This window comes from Caretta caretta, chromosome 2 (genome assembly GCF_965140235.1).
Source record: "Caretta caretta isolate rCarCar2 chromosome 2, rCarCar1.hap1, whole genome shotgun sequence".
In the NCBI taxonomy this organism is placed as follows: Eukaryota; Metazoa; Chordata; order Testudines; family Cheloniidae; genus Caretta; species Caretta caretta.
The window spans coordinates 178,736,639-178,751,025 of NC_134207.1; the positions used below are offsets into that span (position 1 = coordinate 178,736,639).

General features: G+C 41.0%; 1 protein-coding gene across 8 annotated transcripts in view; it reads left to right on the forward strand.

Annotated features, from left to right (window-relative positions):
• The window catches only part of VPS41 (VPS41 subunit of HOPS complex), a 176,571-nt gene that overhangs the window by 129,091 nt on the left and 33,093 nt on the right, over positions 1 to 14,387 (forward strand). For all 8 annotated transcript variants that reach the window (XM_048839148.2, XM_048839147.2, XM_048839149.2 and 5 more), the window contains 6 exons: positions 2,622 to 2,714; positions 4,098 to 4,225; positions 5,147 to 5,291; positions 6,722 to 6,763; positions 6,892 to 6,942; positions 8,266 to 8,403. In XM_048839148.2, the coding sequence (XP_048695105.1) occupies positions 2,622 to 2,714; positions 4,098 to 4,225; positions 5,147 to 5,291; positions 6,722 to 6,763; positions 6,892 to 6,942; positions 8,266 to 8,403 (597 nt within the window). The remainder of the gene's footprint in view (positions 1 to 2,621; positions 2,715 to 4,097; positions 4,226 to 5,146; positions 5,292 to 6,721; positions 6,764 to 6,891; positions 6,943 to 8,265; positions 8,404 to 14,387) is intronic.

The following is a 14,387-nucleotide window of genomic DNA, read 5'->3' on the forward strand; positions in this document are numbered from 1 at the left end:
TACCTATTACTGATTATTTGAAAACACTTTTAAAAGAGGGAATAAGGGGAGGAAGAATGTTTCTGTGTATTTTCCCCTTTTGCAAACTCCATTTCTGTAATGGGTCAAGTGGTGCAGGACTTAGCTACTAAGGCATCCAAGTCCCTTGGTCTCTTATTTTTAATCCTGCCATCCCCAAGTCCTTTACTTCCCTCCAAATTCCCCACCTCAACTATGGCTCTTAAACAAATCCAAACAAAATAATGGCATTAGGAACTTTAACTCAGCCTTTAGTTCAGCTTCTTAAGTGCATTTTAAAGCAACTCAGCTGCTGCTTTATCCCTGTTGGGTGCTGAGGCGAAACTGCAGGAGGAAGCAGCATTTTCCATTTGAAGCCCCTGTGCTAACAATGGTACTTCAAAGCAAAGAGTACTGCTTTCTCCCTGCTGCCTGGCCACAGCACTAGAGAAGTGTCTGGGCTGCCTTGCACTGAGGCTGTATTTAGGAATGTAAGGATTGCATTGAGATGTAGATCAGTTATTTTTGTTTTTAAGAGCCCTTGTTTAGGAGGCAGCTGAGGGGTAGAGAAGAACAGAATAGAAGTATGAGAAGAGCAGTTAAAATCGCCTCTCCCCTCCCCGTCCCACCCCGAGTACATCTCCTTTGTCATGCTACTTCCAGATCCCTTTTATATTACAAAGGGTCTCTGTAAGAGTATGGGGGCTTGCCTGTGTAGGGCAGCTTGCTGGATGGGAGCCCAATTTGTTATACTTAATATTTCCAAGTTAGATTTTCCAAAAGAAAGTGGGAGGTCCCAGTGGCCACTGGTAACAGAGGTCATCTAGAACAGTGGTTCTCATCCAGGAGTCCGGGGCCCACTGGGGGACTGCAAGCTGGTTTCAGGGGATCCGCCAAGCAGGGCCGGCATTAGACTTGCTGGGGCCCAGGGCAGAAAGATGAATCCCGGCCGTATGGTTCTGAAGTCCGGAGCCCTGAGCCCTGCCACCCGGAGCTGACGCCAAAGCCTGAGCAACTAAGCTTTGCAGAGCCCCCTGATTGCTACCGCCTCATCTGCAGGCACCGGTTCCCGGCCAATGGGAGTGCAGAGCCAGTGCTTGGGGCGGGGGCAGCATGTGAAGCCCAGTGGCCCCCCCCGCCTAGGAGCCGGACCTGCTGTTGGCCGCTTCCGGGGCGCAGCGCAGTGTCAGAACAGGGAGGAGTAGCCTGCCTTAGCTGGGCAGCACCACCGATGGGACTTTTAACAGCCTGGTCGGCGGTGCTGACCAGAGCCACTGCGACCCAGTGCCTTACATTCTGTGACCCAATACTGGGTCATGACCTACAGTTTGAAAACCACTGCTGTAATAGGTCCCATATCTCTGGCTGAGTTACTGAAGTCCTCAAATAATGATTTAAAGACTTTAAGTTACAGAGTATCCACTATTTACACTAGTTTAAACTTGCAGGTGACTCGTGCCTCACACTGGAGAGGAAGGCAAAAAACGCTCAGGGTTTCTGTCAATCTGACCAGAGGAAAAATTCCTTCATGCCCCAAATATGGCGATCAGACCCTGAGCATGTGGGAAAGACCCATCTAGTGTCCCATCAACTCAAAATAAGCATTAGTGCTGTTTGGAGAGTTGCAAAAAAAATTAAGTTTTGATGAAAAATGGCAATCAAAAAATGTCCCTGATTGTGTTTTTGTCCCATTTTCTGACCTGCACCTAAGCAGATGTTTTAGCAGGTTGTAGGTGAACTTTTCTGGTGACTTGAAGGTACTTGGCCTTCAGCCATGTGCCTCACAGTCATAACACATCTAAAGTGTGCACTGATAACCTGCTAATGTAAACCCTATTGCTATAATAATATCACTTTATGTTTAGATAGAGCTGTAGTGCGTAATAATATGCTGTGTTGTAATTGCGTGATGTGAACTGATTTCACCCCTGAAACATGCTCCTGTCTCTCTTGAATGTTGGAATGTAATTTCTTAAGTAGGACATCGGATCAAACCATTCTATCCAGTGTTTGATGGAAAGACCGTTTTTGAAGTTATAACTTAGGTTTACAGGTTGTTTGGTGGTGGTTGTTTTTACTTATTCCCAGCTTAAGCTTTGTTTGGACAGATGAGATGATACATTGGCACAATAAAGTAAACTTACTTTTCAGATGAGTGATTTAATACCCTTTCAGTAAATGTGGTAGCACATTTAATCAAATAGATTTTGTTGAGGTGCTAACTAGTAACTTGAATGTATAGGATTTTCCATTCAAATGGCTGAAGCTAATGAGGTCGGACTAAATGGATCGTGTACCCAAAAGTTATAAAACTACACAGAAATAATCCTCCGTACTAACTCAACAATGAGATGCATCTGTGACACACTGCCCCGTTGCAACATGAAAAAAAAGCATAGTGACACCAGAGCAGATTTACTCAGATCAGGGCTATTTTAAGGTAAACTACTTTGTAGGATACTACTTAACATCTGAATTTACAGTACATTTAATGTTTACCAAGGGCTGTTATTGCTTTTATACTTCAAATTGTTGGGAAAGAATTCATTTTTGTGTATTCTGTCTGAGGATATTTAAGCACAGTAATTTATTTTAAATCCATGCTATTCTGTTTCCACCTGTAGGCAATTAGCCGTTATTTGCCGAGACGGGATCCAATTCTGAAGCCTCTCATCTATGAAATGGTCCTGCATGAGTTTTTGGAGAGTGACTATGAGGTACTGTGTTCTGACACATCCATGTGTAATAGTCCTTACTAGAATATCATTAAAGAGCCATTTAGAAAATCGGTAGCAAACTCTACAGTAGTCAAATAGAACATTGATGCTCGGTTGAACAACAAAACAAAAATGAAAGCCAATAATGTTTGCAGTAAACGTTGAAATACTTATCAGTGCACCTTGTTTAGAGACCCAAGTGTTGTCTGGTTAATAATAATCATTATTATTCATTTGTTTAACAACACAAACTTGTGCTAGGTGCCTTACAAAACATGTAAAGTCCAAAAGGGTTTACTGTCTAACTAATGACATGATATGATTTATGAAGACAAGAAAAACAAAGGTGGTGGAAAAGGGTAAATGGAGGATAAGGTAAGGATGCTAAATGGCCTACACATTGTGATTTGCGTATTCTGGAAGTAACCAGAATATCTCTTCAGTCTCAGTCCAGATAGTTCGGTGATTCTGAAAGGAAGCTATTTAACTACAGCCAATTATTTAAAATGATATTAGTTATGATGGTATTCTGGCTTAGGGCTGGATCTTGAGAGGTGCTGACTGTCTTCAACTGAGGGCACTCAGTCCCTCACAGAAGGCACTCAGTACCTCATAAGATCAGACTCTTACGCCCCCAATCCTGCAACTTAATTATGCAGTGTGGAGTGCTATGACCATGCAGAGCCCCATTGACTTCAAGGGTGAGGGCTCAGTGCAGAAACAGCAATCTGCTTGTGTGTAACAAGTTGTGGGATAGAGACCTTGCACGGTAAGCTGCCTGGGTCTGGGAATGTTTTATGATGTGTTGGACTACATTTTCAGAAAGTTGCATGTGCACAAATCCCAGTGGAAGTGCCCATAACTATGCATGTCATTTTTTTCAGAGCACACTTTCAGTGGATGTGTGTGCACACTATGGGTCTTTAAAATGAAGGTCTTATCTTTTTTGCATGAAAATGTGGACTCTACGTCACTGTCAGTAAGAGTATATCTGTGGAAGTCTGACCATTTATCCTTATCTTTTTGGTTATTCCAGATTTAAAAGCAATGTTAATTACTTAAATTTATCTGTTTTGTCCAAAGTAGACTGCCTCCTATTACGTCTTGAGAGATTCTGTTTTGGCATATTGGTGGAGAAACAGTATGTCGCTCATCCTACAAAGTCTCACGTGCATAAAGTTAAATATGTTCACAAATCTATCCAGAATCAGCGCCTAAAAAAGCAAATCTTGTGCCCTCAATTTCATATTTTTGTGGATGCCAACAAGTGGGTGAAAAATGGCTGGTGCGATTTTAGAAGTCTAGCTGAGCCTTTGATGCTTTGAAATATTATGTAGGCAGTTCTTTCCATTTCTGTTAATCAATGATCACTTCCACTTCTAGGGTTTCGCAATGCTGATAAAAGAGTGGCCCGGAGATCTCTATAACAATGCGATCATAGTTCAAGTAGTAGTGGATCACCTGAAGAAAGATCCACAGAATAGGACCTTGCTCAGAACTCTTGCAGAACTGTGAGTGCTCTTTAAACTCCTTTATACAAACTGAACTGTATAAGATTGTCTTTATTGAATGGTATAATATATTCTGTTAGTATTTGACTGCCTACCTTGATTGAAATTACCATCATCCATTTTTTGGAATATCAACCACTTTCAGTTCCAGCTTCTCTGTATAGATGTATTGATTGCAATCCTTAGCAATTCTTTACTATTTCCTTTTCGTTCGATAAAATGAGTTAAGAATGAAGTCAAGAAATTCTGGTGCAAGTTTGAATTTACCAGTTCCCTTGCCAAAACAAATGGCCCCCATCACTCTTCATGTTACTAGAACAGGCATCTTTTGTAACCAATGTGTATTTCAAAAAGAGTGAAAAGCAGTGGCATTTCTTTGTCCTCTATTTCAAAGGTACTAAATTCTGGGGAGACTAGCTTTGAAATGTGTGACTGGAAAATACGTTTTAACTTGATCTGGCGTAGTGGTAGGGCTCTGCACTATATGCCCAGTCTGACTTCCTGGTTAAGAGGTGCTGCATGTTTAGCCTCTGAACAGAGGAACGTATGTCCCTACTGCTCAATGATGAACCCTCCCAATCTTTTAAGGAGTAGCACTGATGGCCTCTGCAGTGAGCTCTGTTTAGTTGACCTTAACCAAAAGGACAGGGCTGCTGTTGTGGGGCTTTGGAGTGACAGGAGGGGAAATTGGGGGATTTTCTGGGTGGAGGGGAGCAATGGGATGGAACCAAAATCGCATCTGGCTACTAATTTAATAAACAGTTGAAAATCATATTGCCCATGTTTTTTCTCAGTGAATTATTTAAACTCTTAACATTTTTGTTCCTCAAAACAAGTAATGTGTCAGTTTCCATCTTAGTGCATGATTTTCTTAAATTCAAATGTGGATGGCTTTATGTATCACAACGTCCTCTCTTTCAGATACACCTATGACCAACGCTATGGCAAAGCTCTTGAAATTTACCTAACACTGAGACATAAAGATGTTTTTCAGTTGATCCATAAACATAATCTTTTCAGTTCTATCAGAGACAAAATTGTTCTACTTGTGGATTTTGATTCAGAGGTATGATGATTTTTAATGATACTTTCTCTTTCTGAGCCATAAATATTTCAGCAAGTCAGAAGTGAATGTCTGTTCAACAGAATGCTATAGAAGTGGGATGGTGTTCTATGGCTAAACGCATTTGGAGATGACATGAAGGCACTTACTATATTTGCATCATCTGGAGTCAGGAAAACCAAAATAACATCATACAACCCTGAGGGCAAAATCCTTCTCTCAAAATGCCATAGTGGATATTGGCTTCTGTGTTCTGCTTTTCCTTCAGCCACAGATCTCTTGTTGAGCATCACCCAGGGCTTTGACTGCTGTAAGACTGCGTTTCCAATCAAATTAGGAAGGTTAACGAGCCAAAAAGTAATAAACATTTGGGGAAATGGATTTAACCTCACACACATTTTGGATAGTCTCACCACTTTTCTTTGTATGCAGCTGATTAATTTGCTTGCAAAAGTACAAGGTGATCATCCTAAATCCCTAACCTAAGTCAGTATTCTTTCCTTGAAATTGGGTAGAATACAGACAGATGAACTTTTCTTGGTGAATGAATGACATGATCTTTGGGGGATGGAATTTACCTCACCCATCGGCCGAACCTGCAGCCACCCTACTGTTGCTGCTGTACAGTTGAGGCTGAAACAGGGACTTTGGTATTCTTGGTATCGTTCTTGGTATGCTGTCTTTACAAGTATTTACGTACAGTGAGTCTGTGATTTCACTTGAGAGATACATTAGGTTATGTATGAAGATCAGGATTTTGACATGAGATTATTTCCTTTGTGGTGCTGGTGAGGGGAACAAAATTGGACCCATTTGGCCACACCCCTGATGTGTTCATGCCTGCCCATGCACTGTTCTACGTGAAGTTATCCCATTAATTTGTGCCAGGGCTGAGCCCTGGCACCTTTTGACTTGGCAGTTCATAGCCCTAGCACCCTTGGGTTTGATGCTTGAGCCCAGTCAGGAGTACTCTGTCAGGAGTACCACCTGCATGTCATACTGGGGTGTGGATTTCCTATGCATACCTTATCTGTAGGCAACCTGTCCCTTTGCAGTGTTACTACAATGGTTCTGCTGCATAGGGCTGCAGTCTTCTGGGGCCCATGATTTGATGGACATACTTGACATGCATCATAGTAATTGCATGTAATATTGACTTCCATTCAATGCTGGAGCTTATGACAAGTATTCTGCAGAATATCTGATAAATTCCAGCTCAAAGTAAATTAATTTCTCCCTTTAAATACTGGCATTTTGCAGACTGCCATCCAAACGAATGCAAATGAAGTGTGTGTGTCTACAATATCCAGCTGGTCAAGAAGACGTCAATAAGAGTCTTTCTGGATATCATATGCTGCTTTTGCCTACCCATTCTCAGCTGTGCTGCTTTTGCATACCCATTCTTAGCTGTGCTCCTTTTACTTCATTTACAGAAAGCAGTGGACATGCTATTGGATAATGAAGATAAAATTTCAGTGAGTATAAATACTTCATTGAGTTGTCATCAGCTGACTGTCTGTACTACACATCTTCCTTTCAGTTCTATAGGTGAGATAACTGTTTCAGGGTTCCTAACCCATGTGTTTACTTTTTTTTTTTTTAGATCGACAAAGTTGTAGAAGAATTGGAAAACAGACCTGAGTTACAACATGTGGTAAATATTAGTGTGTGTTTGTTTATTTTTGAGCTGAATATACTGGAGAGCTGGAGCGCTCTCTTGGCATACCTTTATAAATACTGTTAGCTGTTGATATGCAAATCCATCTGTTACTGCAGTAGCAGGGAATAAAGGTACACAACATTGAAGTCTTTTAGTCAGTGATCAGCTACATGAGTGGATGAAAGACAGATTGACTCCTCCCACCATTCTACTTTAACTTTGACCTAAAGACATTTGTAGAATAGTCAAATGATTTTTCTTTAAATGAATTCTTCTACCCTTTTGATGCCATACTGAGGACCATCACCTATGGTTCTGGACTGTAAAGCAGCCCAGTTTTGCTGTCAGTTTCCCTTGCATCCCTCCTCCTGTCCCTTACAGTAGAAATGTTGCCCAGTGTGGTGCTTTCCTTCCAACTAATACAGTGGAATATGGGTGTAATTTACAGATGCATTTCCCTGCTTGATAGACAAAGTGAACCATTTGGATTTCCAGAGCAATAACTTCCATAAAGCGTATGACTTATATTTCATTCAGAACTACATCATTGGCCTTAAACTGTATTAGGGAAGGAAGCTTGTCCTGTTTAGTAACCGTTGCTGCTGTAGATAGGAGGGAGTCAAAGCTTTAACCCGATGGGGGTCAACTGAGTTGTATAATGGAGATCTAATTATAGCAGACACATGTATTAAGTGTAGTTTGATGTCAAAGAGCCTTATAAAGCAAGGACGATTAACTGCATGCCCAGCAGCTAAGAGGCTGCATCACTTTCAAAGTGTTGTGTCTGCTTTCCTATGAATAAAAATAACCTTTAAAGTAATCCTCTCATAATTCCCTTTTTTCCAGAGGGGAGGAGCTTTACGCATTCTACTACTTGCGGTTAATTTATAGTTTGAAATACCTTATTTAATGCTTTACACATTACATGCATGTTGTATTTTTCATTTGATCTCTCTCTCAAAACTCGACCCATGGTCATCCAATCAATTGAGTTTATCTAGAAAAATAGAAAGCTTCCTAGGTTTTTGCCAAAATAGAAAATACAATAATTTTATGAATTAAAGAATGTCATGCTGAGTAACAAAGAAAGCACCTATCTCAAAGTACTGACAGAAATAGTTGCTTAGCAGAGCTGGCCCGGGATATAGCCATAATGGGGGTACTGTAGGAAAAATCTAAAGATTTGTATTCTATCCTGAAATGCACATTTTGGTTCAGTCTCAAGGAAGTTACTAATAAGGTTGGTTTGTGGTGAAAGTTTCACAGTGTAGCCGTTATTTTATGAATATTTGGTTCTGATACTTTTTGTTCATGCAGTATTTGCATAAGCTTTTCAAAAGAGATCATCATAAAGGACAGAGGTACCATGAGAAACAGATCAGTCTCTACGCTGAATACGATCGTCCAAACCTGCTGCCATTTCTCAGAGACAGTACACATTGTCCATTAGAGAAGGTAAGCCAGAGATCCGAGCGATGTCTTTCTTGGCTTGGTATGTCAGCCGCTTGCTGCATTGCAAATTTGTTAATGTGTGTACCACTGCCCTCTACTGGATCAAAAGAGAACTGCTCAATATACTGACAGCTAACCGAGTTTCTCCAGTCCTCAAGAAACAGATGCTTATGTTTGTTGAAGTAAGAGGTCCTGAGTTCTGTTTTCCATGCTGCATATATATAGTTTAGCTGTTGGCCTGTGTACAGTCATTATGTAGCTCTGGCTTGTCGTAAGAAATCAAGAATCATATTGCAAAGTTTAGGTCTTAGTTTTATTGCTTGAAAGCAGGGCATATACAGCTGTAGTTTTAGTAATTTAGTTGCATGTATTTAATTAGCTATTATAAATGTGTAAAGGTCTATTTAACATGTATTTGGGAGAGGGGAATGGCATTAATAAACAAAAAGTTCATTTCAATGTTTAAAATGAGATCCAGTCTGTGATTTTCCCCTCTCTCCCCCCCGCCTCCCCCGCAACACACAGCTCAGTATTTCACTTCCTGATTGAAAGCTGGTGCCAGAGGGTATTATTTTGATATCAGTGGCAGGACTCAAAGCAGAGGCAGGGAGAAAACCGACAGTCTCAGCCTAGGATTAAGCCTGGGTTGTATGACTGTCATTAACTGAAGATGGGCAGCGGGGAATGTCATTTGTGTTGAGCTTTAGTTCTCAACTCCCCTAAAAGACGCACAATCATCCTGTGATCTACCGAATTGCACAATCCTTTAGCCATAAAGAATTGTGGGAGTTGTCACGGGAAGAAACATTGGAAGAGGGGGCAGGTTGTGGGGTGCCGAGAGTGTTGGCTGGTGCTGCAGCATGCCTCACTCAAATTAATCATGCCTCAGTTTTATGTGTTTCGTTTTATTTTGTTTTTCCAAAAGGTTCATGTGGCATGTGAGAGACGATATGGCCTCATGATTACATCAAGAGAGTGGGAGACAGGAGGTTCTGTTCCCAAATTACTTTGGCCCTGGTCCTGCAAACTCATGTGCACACACAAACTTTACACACATCAGAAGTCTCATGTAGTTTATTGGGACTCCTCAAATGAGTAAAGCGGCTTGCAGGATCAGGGCCTTTGTAGCATTAATTATATCATATCTCTTCTCTGTGGCTCACTTGGCTGATTTGTAAAATGAGTACGGTACTTGTCTACTTCATACGTATGCTAGAATCTGAAAGGCCATGCTATCACAGGATGTATTTGTTGATGTTGTTTGTAAAAAAGCCAAAAATAGCTGACAACTTAAAAAATTGGATGGTAACAGACCGCACGTCCCAGTGATGATTTGACTTTGGTGATGTTTTAAACAAAAAAGAGCTTTCAACCGAGCTCATAGCTGTTTCCATTGCTTCACACTGATTCAACAGACAGAGTGATGTTTGGGGTTACTGCATACGCTGATTGTGGTAGTGGTGTGGATGGTCCTGTTGATTTATGCATGGGTTGTGTTGTGCTGGGAGAGTTGTGTGGATTTGTGCAGGTGGCAAATGAGGCCGAGGTGCTGCAGTCAAGGACTGTGTGATTGGGATTACGTATATGCTGATTATGTGGTCGTTGTGTTGATTTGTGTTGGGGAGGTTGTGCTGGTAGATTTCTATTGGTGGAGGTTGGGCAAATGGGTGAGGTAGCTGGGTCAAGTAATCCATCATCTGTACACTCTTCCTTATATACCCAATGAAATTGTTGCATGCAGATTAGCTGTGGAGTAAGATTGATGATTGGTTCAATTACCTCTGATGTCGCAGTGGTCTAGGACCTTTGGCATGGCATAGAAACATGTCTTACTGAAGCTAAACAACACATGGGTGTAATTCATACGGTCAAAATGGTGAGAACTTAAAAATTGGATGGTTACAGACTGCAAAACCCAGTGATGATTCAGTCTGGTGATATTCTGAACAAAAGGAGCTCTCAGCCACGCTTGTAGCTGCTTCCATCACTTCACACTGACTCTATCAATATTTTAGGCTTCAGAGTGACACACAAAGTGACCTTCCTGGAATCTTCGTTTTTGTGTGTGTAATTTAAATAATATGTTAAAATAACATTACTAAGGTTACAAAATCAAGTGCTCAAAGGTAAGGAAATGCTTCTGTTAAATGTGACCATGCAACCTTAATTTGGTCCCCTTATGCATATGCGTTATGATGCAGTCATTTCATGAAATGATCACATACTATTTCACAGGGAGACTCTGAAATCCTGCTTCTATTTCTGGAGGAGAGTGTTCTCTATTTCCCCACAAGTGTGACCCCCCTTCTGCTCTGTCAACTCCAAACTGTACTCTCCACTTCCAGTTTTAGTCTTCCTGTTCTCCTTGTCCAGTTTTTGCTAAATTCTGCCCTCCACTGGCCTCTAGTTGCACACATGCTTATGTTCCCTGTCCCCACTGGCTCCCTGTCCCCCTCCATGGTCTCCTGATCTCTTGCTCCTCCCCCCCCACCCCATCTTTTTGTCCAAGTCTTTTTGTCCATCTACTCTCAGTTGTCCCTTCACACCTTGACTCCTCGTCAGAACTCTCCCCTTCTCTCCCCGCTGCTTCCGCCCCTGTCAAACTGATTCCCATTCTCCTTGCCCAGCCATTCCACTGTCCTCTGAGGTCAGACTAGATTATCTAATGGTCCCCTCTGACCTAAAAATCAGCGAAGTCTCTGGACCCCTGCAGCTCTTGCTCCCAGTCTTTTCCATCCATCTCCCTGTCTTTGCCCAGTCAGTCCCAGGCATCTCCCCTTCCCAACTCCCAGTTCCCCATTTTTCCCCACCCCCTGACAGTGTCCAGTCCCAGCCATGCATTCCCCGTCTCAGGGTCCTTATCCACCTTCTCTGCCCCCCTCCATTTGGTTCTTCTCCCCTTCTGCCTTTGTGTTGCTTGGAGTCATTGAAAGCACAGAGAGACAGGTTCCCTGATCTCAGTTCCTGTGCTCAGCTCCAGCATGGCCTGCAGCAGTCTAGAAATGCAGTTGCAGGTGAAGTGTTTCTCTGCCCCAGGCTGGGGAATGCCCAGTGTGGGCAGAATATTTATCTGTGAAGCTCTAGCAAGTCTCTACTGAGCATGTGTGAACAGCAGTTTTTCAAGGGCTTATAATTTAGCCAAATATGGTCATATTTTCACTGGGATGGCAAAAGGCACATCCATGACACAAAGCTCACTCTCTTGCCAAATTTCAAGTCCTTGCTTCAAAGTATGGGGCCCCTAGAACATTTTAAAGAGAAGATTGCTAGAATTTTTAACATGAGCAAAACAACATTTTTCCAAAACCTTGACCTTGACTGAATTATTTTGGCTGAAATTAATATATATATATATGGGAAATTTCAGCCCAAGCTCTTAAAATTTGACAAAGTTTTATAAGCAAAACAGGGTCTTAAAATGGCAAGTGTTGAGCAACCTTAATAAATAGGTGGGGCTACCAGCCCTCTTTATAATGAGTGCAAGTTATTGTTGTTCCATTATGGCTCAGTGGGTATTATAATTTATTTTAGAGAAAGAAGTTTGAAGAAAAAAATCTCTTGCTAAATTAATCTTGAACAGATTCCCTGAAGTAAAGTTAAAAATTGTGAGTGACAGTAATTGGTTTTTCTCCGGTTTGATTTACATCAGCAGCATCTTCATAGGGCCAGATTTTTATGATGATGTCAGGCACATATTGCCTTATTTTTGAGATAAGCATCTAAGATTCAGATTTCACCTATAGTTTTATCGTTGACTTTGAATAATGTACAACATATGATTTACAAGTGTTTCATTGTTGTAGGTGCAATGATCATGAATACACACAAACTTTGCAGACATATGTAGGTGTACAATGGCTGCAACTATTTTTCCAAAATTCAAACAAATAATTACAATACAATCCAGTTAATTACAATATACCAACAAACTCCTATTATGCTAATCTGCCTAGCAGAAGGATATAGGCTTGGGCATAAGACTCAGTGTTACTCTGTTGTTGATACTGGCTCCCTTGTATTGCATCCAGGCTCAAGAGTTTGCTGACGTCTATTACACTGATTTCATAGTTATCCTGTACATCTAGCTGTTAAGCAAAAAAGTTTTTCATAGGAAAATAACTGGCACAAGAGTTCATAACAATGCCAGATGAACCATTTTACCCTGTACAGTTCTTGTTAGTTCCAGCTCAGGTGATAACTAGGGAATTTCTCATGACTGGCATCCCCCTTTGTTCTGTTCTACCCCCTTTTATATTTTTGGCACAAGGTGGGAAACCTTTGTCTCTCTCTGGGTTCCCACCCTTCCTTCTAAATGGAAAAGCACCGGGTTTAAGATGGATTCCAGGATCATGTGACATGTTCACATGTCCTGTGAGACTTCATTACCCACTGGCTGGCGCACAGGAATGCTTACAAGTAAACAGAGCCATTTACAACTAGTTGTCCTAGTTAATGGGAGTCATCAAGATTCTAAGTCACCATTAATGGCCCACAGTTTGCATAGTTACAATAGGACTTCAGACTAATACTTCATATTTCTAGCTTTAGATACAAGAATGATACATACATACAAATAGGATGAACATAGTAGATTATAAGCTTTGTAATGATACCTTACAAGAGATCTTTTGCATGAATCATATTCCAGTTACATTATATTCACACTCATTAGCATATTTCCATAAACATATGGAGTGTAACGTCACAGTAATGATTACGTTATTTGTACATTTTTAAACAAAATATTTTACGAGTTCTCCTTTCATTTAATTGACATTATAAACTCATAAGTCAGTGCTGTACTTGCTTTACTTTTTTTCACATTCCACAGTGACAACCCTCTTTTCTTCCTTCACATCAGAGACTTCGGGAAATGTTCTCTCAGGGCATGTTTTCACTACTGGGGAGATGGACGCTGCTGCAATCGATGCAACAGGTATCGATTTAGCGGGTCTAATGAAGACCTGCTAAATAGACAGCAGAGCTCTCACCAGTCAACCCCGGAACTCCAGCTCTCCGAGAAGAGTAAGGGAAGTTGACTGGAGAGCATCTCTTGTCAACACAGTACAGTGAAGACACCGGGGTAAGTTGACCTAAGCTACGTTGACTCCAGTTACATTATTCACATAGCTGGAGTAGTGTAACTTAGGTTGACTTACCCCAGTAGTGAAGACAAGCCCTTAGAGTAGCATCCCTGTAGGGTTGGTTTAAGTTGTTGCACAAAAATTGCCACATTAGGTTGTCTCAGACTTGTTTGTCAATCTAAAAGACTAATTACACTCACAATATGGTCTTCTGTCTGCGGGTCTTGAAGTGCCTTAGTATAAAAAATAAATTAAATTTAAATAATTTTTTTAAACCTAACTGTTCTTTTAGGTCTGTCACGGCCTGGTGCATTATTGCAGGAGTCCTGGATCTGTCTGTGAAGTTATATTTGATAGGTGCTGTAGTTCTTCAATACTTTAGCATGAATTTTTAAGTGGGCTACAACTGAGCTTCTACTTGTATGCACACAAATCATTTTCACATACGATTTTGTGTACCACCACTTACAGATGCAAATGATAGAGTTTACATTCATAGAATGTGCAAGGCCCATTTGTGCTTCAATTTTGGGGGGCAAATGACTTTTTTTCATGTATAGTCTGTCCTCTGTATGCACTAGTGATGCTGCAAAAAAAACGGTGCACAGATTTTGAAGGTGCACAACTGAAGCCATGTTGATCTACTTCTTGGCTGCAGGTGGAGCACGGTGTGACTTGGGAGGGTTATGGAATGGGCAGTGCAAGAGTGGATTTTAAGTGTGAGAAAAGAAAAGAACACTGCATTAGAATGAAAGTCCCTTATACTCCACAGATCTTGTTTACGTTTACTAAATACATTTTCAGCAAGAAAGTGGAGAGGGAAAAGAGAAAAATTGCCGAAGCAGTTTACAAATAACGTTATTGAATTTACCATCACTCTCTAGCCCTTCACACTGCTAAGAA